The sequence below is a fragment of the Fistularia commersonii genome, chromosome 34 (genome assembly GCF_037954325.1).
Source record: "Fistularia commersonii isolate RoL2024-O1a breed Wild chromosome 34, RoL_Fcom_v1.0, whole genome shotgun sequence".
In the NCBI taxonomy this organism is placed as follows: Eukaryota; Metazoa; Chordata; class Actinopteri; order Syngnathiformes; family Fistulariidae; genus Fistularia; species Fistularia commersonii.
Window position 1 is genome coordinate 2,409,184 of NC_141317.1, and position 10,952 is coordinate 2,420,135.

Genomic DNA, 10,952 nt, shown 5'->3' on the forward strand with positions numbered 1-10,952 from the left:
GATAGTCCATTCTGCAGTACTACATCAGACTGCATGTTGGAGTTGGAATAAAATAGGGCCCTTTATATACCAGAGCAGCTTTTACGTTCCAAAAACAATGGAAAAATAATGTTCTTATTTACTATTAACTTTATTTATTTACTTTAGATAAAAGAAGTAAACTTTTCAATTTGAAAGAGAATTTTTTTGGCCCCCTGGCATTTAAATATCGCAGAAGGGCAGATTGATTAAATGTCATTAAACTGAGCTCAAATTGATTAAACTAAACAATTAATTGCGCAGCCCCAGTGCTAGTCACATCTGAGCTATCTGAACAAAAGCTAACATTTTGTAATGATGACAGAAAATGCAATGCAGGTTGATTTTTAAAATTATGTGTAAATGGGGTAAAAAGACGTGTCCCTACATTATCAATGGTAACTTTATTTGTTGCTTTGATGATATTGCTATTTAAAAGCAAACGTAAATTACCTACTTGATTAACCAGAAAATTAAATACAATACACTATGGATTCATTAATTAGTTGAGCAAAGCATCTTGATATGTCACGTTGATGTGCATCTGCTTTCTGAGTCAATGGCTTTTTTTTTTTAATCTTGGAACTTGCCAACATTTGATAAAGATTTTTTTGACAATATTATTAAGAATAAAATATATTTGATATAGATATCCTCTACCAAAATTAATCATAACTCTCCATCATGTCAAGTTCATGACAAGGAATATTTTTCATTAATAAATGGTTTTTAATGCAGGGTCAAAAGATTCACTGCATATCTGAAAGAAATCAATGGTGATCATGTAATATTACATCCTTGTCGCTGGGACACCAGAATCTACTGCAGAAATGCTGAATGTGATAAATTAGGTCCCCCGTCTAATTTACACATAAGGTTACAATCCGAAGGCATATCTATAGGAGAAACTCTCTCTCACGTAGGTGGCATACTGGGAAGATGACACGAAGCCAGAGACAATGGGGAAGGTTAGAATACCTTGGAATCAAACCTCAGTCACAGTGGGTGGCTTGGCAGGACACACACAGTACTTCCTAACAGTCAGCGCCTTCAACACGGCGGGCACGGGCCCTTTCCTTCCAGCGATCAATGTCACCACAAAAAAGCCACGTAAGTTTCAGCTGGTGAATATGTTAAAGTCGATGCGTTCTGTGTCAGTGGGATGTTATGATAGCGCTGAAATGTTATCGATTATGTCACTCAGCGCCATCCCAACCACCCCTGAATGTTGAATGGACGTTAATTGGGTCACAATTGTCGCTTTACTGGGAACCTGTGGTAGCGATGGAATCTGAGTCAGAAGTTACAGGATACCAAGTGAGTTGCACATAGAACAGATGAAAGCATGAAACCGTCTTTTTCAATAAAGATTCCAAGTCGTACGTGGTAAGAATGTATTCAGAATATACGTTAACTCACTTTGTCTGTCTTTTGCAGCTGTCATACAGGAGAGGTAAACACAAAGAGCTTAACACTCTGACAACAACCAATTCAACGGCGGAACTGACCCTTCTCGTGGACGACGACGACTATATCATCTACATACAAACGTTGAGTGAGGGGGGTCTTGGCCCAGCTTCGGATCCCGTTAGAATTCAACATCTTAGTAAGTTTATTGATCTGTTTTGTCGTGCTTTAGCTTTCACATAGCAAGAGGAAAAGGGTTCAAATGAATCACCTTGCTGATGCAAAAACAGTATGGCTGCAGATTTGGATTCTGTTTCCCTAAAAGTTTTTCAGCAATGGTGAACTGAGGCTGCCATCTTCCTCAGTAAGACAGCAAAATAGCAGCATTTGATATGTGGATTAAAGAACCTATAATCTTTCAGACCCGCTCTATTTTTCTTATTCACCCAGGTCACTTTTTAGTTAATTCTGAAAGGGAAATCCTGTCCTCTGACTTCCACTCACTTGTGTCTCCATCCTACCCCAAAGGGTTTGAAGGGTTTACATTTTGCAGAAATATGCAGGAATTTTTTCTCCATCTCAGGTTGACGTTCTTGTTATCAATATGGTTTTAGTGTTCAGGGGGCTCTTTTTCAGGCTTTAAAACTAATTTGCATTGTTCTGCTTTGAATCTTTTAAAAAAAGTAGTTGAGAGATAGAATTTCCTACTGTTTTTCTTTCAAACCGCTGTTGAACAGTAATCTTTTTAATCAGTCTTTGTATCCCCCGAAGAAGGATATAAAGCAAAAAAGTAAACCGCTGGTTTAACAGAAATAAGTACCTTCCAAAAATACTCGGTTTTTGCATAAATGCTATTTGAAGATGGAAAAATGTTTTATAAGGATATCGCGTAATCAGTGCAAAATGGCCATTGATCCACAAGAGCTTGTACATTCACATTAATCCAGTAAATTAAGGATGTAATCAGCGTGTCTCTCTTGGTCCCTGTAAACTAAGATATAGCGATAAAGGTTTTACTTTTCAGTCACTGTCATAAATGTACCTTTATTACTTAGTAGTTCTGTGAGAGTCACAAGAGAGCTGTTTGGTTTATGTATAGAAATCTCTGGATGCCTGTTTACAGCCGTGTCTGCAGATAAAGCTGCAGAAATGTGAAGTAAGAAAAAATAGGACAGTATTTTCAAATCAACATCATTTCTGTACAATAATGGCTTTCTGTATGTGTGTGTGTGTGTGTGTGTGTGTGTGTGTGTGTGTGTGTGTGTGTCTGTGTATTCCAGGTATGAGCGCCCGTGGCTCAAAAGCCTCCAATGTTGATATCTCGCCCTTCTCACTGCTCATGGTCATCTCACTATCAACGTTCAGATCAACTTTGTGACACGATGGCAAACTCTGCTCTGTATTCTGCCTTCAGTATCATTTTCCCTTAATTTGTGTCTCGATTATTATTTTTTTTTTTTGCTTGGTTTTTTTTTTTGACAGTGTTTACACACTATTTCACTGTGTTGGTTTGCAAGAAAGAGGCAGCGCGAGAACGATGTCAGACCCAGTGATGTTTGGGTCTCTTTTTAGGAAGATCTGTTGCTCCCTTGGTAGCAATGCTCCATTTTGATATTTCTTTGACTCTAGAATGATACAGATGCCTTACTTCCATTCATGTGCCAAAGTAGTTTCAGCCTTCATTTTGTTATATCGAAGATGGCTAAAAGCTTTCTCAGCATCCACATAGATTCTTATGAATGAAGGTGTCGGTTTATTTTACGAAAAGCCTTTGTGACAAGTTGTATTTTGTATTTTTCAACATTTAGATTTTCTCCCTCCACCCGAATTGGCGAATACTCCCATTCACTCACTCACACACACACACACACAAACACACTCACATCCTCACACACACCTGTGCCTTTGGAGATTCTTATAACTGATTGCTTACTGATAGAAGCAAGTGATATGTACAGTCATCTTCATCTTTATATGGTCCATCAAGAATTGGTTGTGTCCTGGTTTGAAACTTCTAAAACACTTCTCAGCACCAGTATCAGCCCCTTATTTACCTTTTAATATTTGATTAAAGCTAGTTTGGTCTATCATCAGGGCTCCCTAAAGTTTTTAGTGCACTTATTGATGACAGCGGTATAACTCTTTCCTCAAATAGATCCCAGAAGTGGGGCAAAAGTGCAGTGACATTCTGTGCATCGACACAAATGATTCAGTAATCAGCTCGGTGATTTGTCAGGAAAAAACTTGTACGGGCGTGAGATTTGTCAATTAGGACAGTTTTGGGTGTGGAATTGCATCAGCGAATGTTTACTCAGAACATACCGTGCTATTCGCTTTTGTAATTGGAACATTTTAAACTCCTTACACAGTTAATTATATTTTACCCATCTACTCCAATTTAACAAGGTTAAAAACAGATTTCCTCATTTGATGCCAAAGAACGATGGCCACGGGCATCCTAGAGTGTTAAAAACGTATTAATTTTTACAAGAAAAGAATATAAATTCAAAACATAATCGGAACTTTCTGTTCTCAACTGGGGTTTCTATAAGAACAATCCACATTCCAACAAATTAAACACACAGTAATGTTAAATTCAACATTTGCAAGTAAGTCAGCATCAATGTGTATCCTTCCTCCTTATTTACAACTTGCCATTTGAACATGAAGAGGTCAAAAAGCACACATTTCTCTCTTCAGACAACCCACCCCAACCATAAACCAACGCAGGATTAAATTATAATGGCCATTTTACAATAATAGCCATATTAAATATCGATAAAATATATGAGAGGGACTGATGTCAGAGAAGCATTTTTTTCTGTTTTCGTTTTTTTTCCAGAATTACTACTCAGTTCCTGTTATTCTGGCTGGCTGTATGGCTGTAGGCAACACCAATGTCCTCAAAAGTTGGTAAGAGAAAGTGATTCATTTAACACTTGAATTGTAAGTGACATTAATATTCATTGAGCATCTAAATTCAAACTTCACATTTGACCTGTAGATCAGCTCTATAGAGTCACCTCTCCTGAACCTTTGGCCTGTCTGATCATTTTGTCCAGCCCCCGACAAACCAATACCTAAGAAGAGAGCCGGGCAATACATCATCGTATTGATTATTGTCTGTGATAATGCGTCATTAAAATGGGGTATTTAAGTGTTGATATTCATGTTTTTCAATATTTGCAAACTATGCCTTGCTAGAGTAACCTGAGTATGAGTATAAAATGGTGACAAAGCTGCAGAATTTTTAGGTTTTGTGCACTTCATTGCCGCAAGACTGGAAGTAATCCTAAAATGTTACTTGTTTTAGATTCTATAAACTACATACTTGATAGGACATTCAATCAATGCATCAACGCATCAGTAATGAATCCATCTGGCAATACACTTTTGCTTTGCTACACAACGCATCTCATTGCGATCAAGATGAGATATTCAAAGTCCTGCCAATTGTACAAGTGTGATATTAAAATCAACCATCTTGAACAGTATTTGGCACAATGTATGTTCAGCTGTGTTTGAATACTCCATAAATCCAGTGTTTTATGTGATTTATGTTGTCACTGCTCATATTTCAGCAAAGGGTCACTGCTTACTTTCGTCTACCTTTTTGATATCCCTGAACTGAAGCAGATTGATCAGAAATGTGGCAGCATATGTCACAAGAGTCTGACATGATGAATGGAAAGCCTAATATGTGCCATGATTTAGAAGACATTAAAGTATCTTAATGAATTAGAACAGACCCTTAAGGGCATGGAAGTAATGACACCAGTGACACCCACACAAGAATAATATGTCAGAATTTAAAAGGGATAAATCAGGACAATCTCATCAAGATGATGAGGGAAAGATTAGTTTGCTTGTGTGTGTGTGTGTGTGTGTGTGTGTGTGTGTGTGTGTGTGTGTGTGTGTGTGTGTGTGTGTGTGTGTGTGTGCGCTCGTAACAGAAAGCCTACAGTACCTTGCCATGTTAGGTGTGTTTTCAAGACCATTCTGCTGTTTGGAAAAACGCATTTCAATCTCCTTTTTTGTTCTTAACCTTGGTTCAGGGATGTGGGCAGCTGAAGAGCTGGGAATTTTCAAATAAAAGAATACAAGGTCGCCATTGGAGATAGAAAAATAAAGTTGAAATATCTGCTTTTCCGTCAAATTCTTGCCAGTGCAAAAGAACAAGTGAAAAAGCTCTAGAATTCCAGGTCATGTGAGGCCTGCAAGATAAGATTTGTATTAAATGTGAGAATTAATTGTTTAATTTCCCGATGGGTGTTAATAACTTCCGGAGAGCTCCTACTTTGTTGTTTTTGTGGCTTCGTGTCTTGTTAATTTATATATATTTTTTTTCCATCAAGGAATGTCATTGTTATACTTACAAATGTTTACACAGGAGATGCATCCTACTGATTATACTGAACATAAAAAAACAACAATACACAGTTAATGAACTGTAATTGTGGATAAATCCAGTAGAAGCATTGCTAACCTCTTTGTTTTGTAATGTAACAGTACTGTGGAGATATTTTAATTAATGCGAGAGCTGTAAAGCTCTCACACTATTACTGCTTTGATTTTTTTTTTCTTATGTTCGCTAGGTTGTTTTTTCTGTTTGGTTTTCTTCACCAAATCTGCACAAAGGTCAAGTGTTGCTTTAAGAAAGAAGAGTCACAGTTGGCTCACTTAAAAGCCACATGATTAGATCTTTTTTATTCTTTTTGCCTTCATACGGTATAATGCATACACTGTATGTGTTTTGGTGTGTTTTGAAGAAACATCCTCTGCTGGGAGGGCAAACTGTGGTGTCCTACTTTCAACAGGAGTTCTCAGATAAAGCCAGTTTTTGAAAAAATATATGTAAAATACTGAGTGGGGGGTAATGTTTCTTTAGCAGCTGCAACAGTGTCAAACTCAGCCTTTTGGTGCAGTTACACAAGCACTACCTGTTACAAGGTAGTTTGGCAGTACATGTGAAATAATATAAGTAGTGCTATCTATCAGTACATTTTGCCTTTTTATACCAGTACAGCTTTCCAACTTTCTTGCTACTCGATCTTGAAAGGTCAGAAAGGTGTAATTGATCAGGAAATGAAAAAAATAGTCACCAAGATCAATAATTCCACAAAAAATTATTGGGAAAGAAGGCTTAATTGGAGCCCTGGGTGACAACGCTTGGCCTTTCTGTTGACTCCTCGGTATTTTGATGTTCAGGTGATCTCTGTGAGATTGTGACAGTAACATTTTCACATTGAAAAGTCATCAGCTGATCTTGATATGCTGAAGCTGTGCATGTATGATATTGTTTGGTGCATTTGTGTTTTCTAAATGAGGGAGTTAATAAAACTGTTCACAAACAAGTGTGTGCCTTTTTTTGGGGGGGGGGCAGAGGGGGATTCATATGACACTGTGTAATTTCGAGCTTCAAAAGCTAAGTGTTTTACTGGAGGCGGAATTTGAGTAGAGCCATGGGGCAAGATGAAAGCTATGAAATGCAAAATAATATGGAAAGCATTTAAATGCAAGTAAATGGTAGCAATAATGGTTAATTCAGGGATGAGGAACACTAACAACTGGGTTTTGGCAGATTTGCCAATATCTCCCTTTCATATATAAATAGAGGGTTTTATCACATGTGGTGTTGATAACATGTAATGCCCGTGCGTGTGTGTGCATATATGTATGTTTGTGCGCAGTTTGCCTTTAGCTTGTGTTTGCAAAAAAAGCAGTTTAATTTCTTTGGTTCATTTGAGCATGTCCCAAAATTTAGATACTTTTCCACTAAAACAACGGAATGACGTGCGGAGCTACATCGAAATATTGATTCATCCAGCGTTGCAGAGATGCTTTTAAGATAATAAGAGGAAAAGGACCCCATGAACAGATCAATAAGGAGGGGAAGTGAAGAAAAGAGAGGTTTCTCTTGTGCACCACAGATCATCCATAATGAGCTGCTGTGTCAATACCGCAGCATTGGCTCTTCTCATTCTATTGACCACTGATCACACCAGGATACCTTTACTTTCTCTTAAACCAGAGACAGGGTGTTAACATAGTGTAACATAGTGTGTGCATGCACTTTATTGCTGAAAACTGCAAAACGATAAAATGTAACCGCTGCATATTTTCAATCCCCTTCTTCTTGCAACACAGTGCAGATACTGTGGCAAAGTTGCTACAGAAAGCAAATGTCAATGCTGCCCCCACATGTTTTTATCATCCTGGTGCAGCAAGTCAGTCGGAGCATGAAATAACCAGCACAGTGGAAGATAAGCCCTGCCTGCAGTGTCGCAGCATTATATTCCTGACAAAGGAGATCAGAATAAACAAGATGTTAATGACAATGTTCTTATTTTTGACATTGTACAACCTCACCAGTTTGTAAAATATCAAAGCGAATACATTTATTGAAACATTTCACCATTTGGACCTGAAACAATATTTCCAGTAGAGTAATGGTGCCACACTCAAACACAACTCAGAGTTTCTCAAGAGCCCACATAAAAATATTATTTTGATTTTCTGCTACTTTATGCTTGTCATAGCGCTTCATTTTTAGGGATACTTAATATTATTGGAAGTTTTAAAATATTCCACTCATGCATGAGATTGAAACAATGCAGCCTCAGGGCGGCATAGGCCAGTGTCTCCCTGAGCTAGCCTCAGGGAGGCCTGGACCAGTGTCTCCCTGAGCCGGTCCCGAGCCCAGATAAATGCAGAGGGTTGCGTCAGGAAGGGCATCCGGCATAAAACTTCCAAACATGCGAATCAAACTTAACAATCTCATACCAGATCGGTCAAGGCCCGGGTTAACACCAACCGCCATTGGTACGGATGACCTACAGGGCACTGGTGGAAATTGGGCTACTGTGAGTCGAAGAAGGAGAGGAGGAAGGTGTGTTCGGAAGCAGAGAGAGAAGAGGAAAGGCAAGAGTTTGGGACTGAGAGTAAGGACTTTGAATTTCGGAACTATGACTGGAAAAGGGGAAGTTGCTTGACATGATGCAGAGAGGGAAGGTGGATATACTGTCCAGGAGACCAGGGGGAAAGGTAGTAAGGCTAGGAGCTTACTCCTAAACTGCTCCTAAAGCTTAGGAGCAGTTCTTCAAGTTGCACTATCATTGTACTGACAGGAAGAGAAATAGAATAGGAGTTACCTTGAAGGAGGAATTTGTCATGAATGTTCTGAGGGTGAAAAGAATGTCAAATAGACTTATGAGTCTGAAACTGAACATTGAAGGTGTGATGCTCAGTTTTTTGATTGGCTATGCCCCGCAGGTTAGATGTGAGTTTGAGGAGAAGTTCTGGAATGAGTTAGATGAAGTGATGCAGAATATCCCCAGAGATGAGAGATTGGTAATTGGTGCAGACTTCACTGGGCATGTTGGTCCGAGCAACAGAGGAGATAAAGAAGTGATGGGCAGATTTGGTATCCAGTATAGGAACACAGAGGGACAGATGGTGGTAGACGTTGCAAAAATGATGGAAATGACTGTAGTGAGCACTTTTTTCCCAGGAAAGACAGGAACATAGGGTAACTTATAGGAGGCAGGTAGGAGCACACAGGTAGAATAGTACTTGTATAGTCGAGGTAACCTGAAAGAGATCAGTGACTGCTAAGTAGCTGTAGGTGAGAGTGTAGCCAGACAGCATAGGATAGTGGTTTGTAGGATGACTGGTGACAAGGAAGCTCAAGAGGACAAAGGCAGAGCAGAGGACAAAGTGGTGGAAGCTGAAAATGGAGGAGTGTTGTATGGTTTTCAGGGGGGAGTTGAGAAAGGCACTGGGTGGTCAGGGAGAGCTTCTAGACAACTGGACAACTACAGTTACTAGACAGATAGGAGAGTATCATCTGGAAGGAAAAGTAGATGAGGAGACTTGGTTGTGGAATGAAGATGTGCAGGAGTATATACAGAGAAAGCGGTTAGCAAAGAAGAAGTGGGACACTGAGGGGACTGAAGAGAACAGACAGGAGTACAGGGATATACAGCGTAATGTAAAGATAGAGGTAGCATAGGCGAAACAAAAGGCGCACAATGACTTGTATGCTCGGTTGGAGAGTAAGGAGGGAGAGAATGATTTATACAGGTTAGAAAAACAGAGAGATGGAGATGGAAAGGATGTGCAGCAGGTCTGCGTGATTAAGGATAGAGAGGGAAATGTCTTGACAAATGCCAGAAGAGTGATGGGAAGATGGGAAGAGTACTTTGAAGGGCCGATGAATGAGGAAAATGAAAGAGAGGGAAGGGTAGAAGAGGTGGCTATTGTAGACCACAACGTAGCAGAGATGAGTAAAAGTGAAGTGAGGAGGGCATTGAAGAGGATGAAGAGTGGAAAGGTTTTTCGTCCTGAGGATATACCCATGGAGGTATGGAAGTGTCTAGGACAGGCAGTGGTAGAGTTTCTAGTTAGATTATTCAGCAGGATCTTAGAGAGTGAGAAGATAACTGAGGAATGGAGAAGAACTGTGATGCCCAATTTTTAAGATTAAGGAGGATGTGCAGAATTGAGGCAACTATAGAGGGATAAAGTTGATGAACCATACAAACTAGTCTGAGAGAAGAAGTCAGCATTTGTAGCCTAGAGACAGTGACAAAGACGAAAAGACAGGATGCAGAGCCAGAGGTTGCAGAGATGAAGATGCTGAGGTTTTCTCTGGGAGTGACAACGATGGATAGGATCACTAATGAGTCCATCAGAGGAACAGCACATGTTAGATGTTTCGGAGAGAAGGTCAGAAAAGCCAGACTGAGATGGTTCGGTCATGTACAGAGGAAGGATAGTGAATTGGAGCTGCAGGGCAGAGGTTCTCGAGGAAGACCAAAGAGAAGATTTATGGACGTAGTAAGAGAGGATATGAAGCTAGTTGGTGTGAGAGAGGAGGATACAGAGAATGGGGTAAGATGGAGAATGTTGATTTGCTGCATTGACCCCTGAAGGGAAAAGCTGAAAGGAGAAGAATGCATAAGATTGAAACCGCATAGGAATTTGTATTCATATTTGATTTGATTATTCAAGTGTCTCATTTAAGGTCACAAGAAATGAATATTGAAATAATGGAGGTCTGTTTAAAAATTCAAATATAGTATTCTAAATGATTTCAATATGATGGGGAAACCTATATTCTGATTCTGATTGTGAAACCTTTATATTGGAGGACAATTAGAACTTTACAGTTACTTGTAAAAAAAAAAAAAATCTCGAATTCTTCTGCTTTGTGTTTATCAATTCTCCAACTATATTTTTTTTCCTTACTTGAAACAAATATTTTGAGACAAGGGCAAATATCACTCAACATATTGTATTTTCCAGTACATGAAACCTAAGCAACACTGGTAAATCGTGGACTATGTTTTGTAAAAGTAGTTAAAATGTGTTGCCTCATATTATATTATATTATATTATATTATATTATATTATATTATATTATATTATATTATATTATTTGTCAAAATATTTTCTTTTTCAACAGTAAAGCTGAGACGCATGTTTTTAAATTCTGTTTTAATCGATGTTGCTGTAAATTAAAACGT

The 10,952-nt window shown here is 38.8% G+C and overlaps 1 protein-coding gene across 1 annotated transcript in view; it reads left to right on the plus strand.

Moving 5' to 3' along the window:
• Window positions 1-3,245, plus strand: part of cntn3a.2 (contactin 3a, tandem duplicate 2) — a 31,819-nt gene extending 28,574 nt beyond the window's left edge. The window contains exons 20-23 of the mRNA XM_086142006.1: window positions 942-1,128; window positions 1,223-1,335; window positions 1,456-1,624; window positions 2,706-3,245. Of these exons, the coding sequence (XP_085998132.1) occupies window positions 942-1,128; window positions 1,223-1,335; window positions 1,456-1,624; window positions 2,706-2,803 (567 nt within the window). The 3' untranslated portion in view covers window positions 2,804-3,245. The remainder of the gene's footprint in view (window positions 1-941; window positions 1,129-1,222; window positions 1,336-1,455; window positions 1,625-2,705) is intronic.
• Window positions 3,246-10,952: the final 7,707 nt, after the last annotated feature.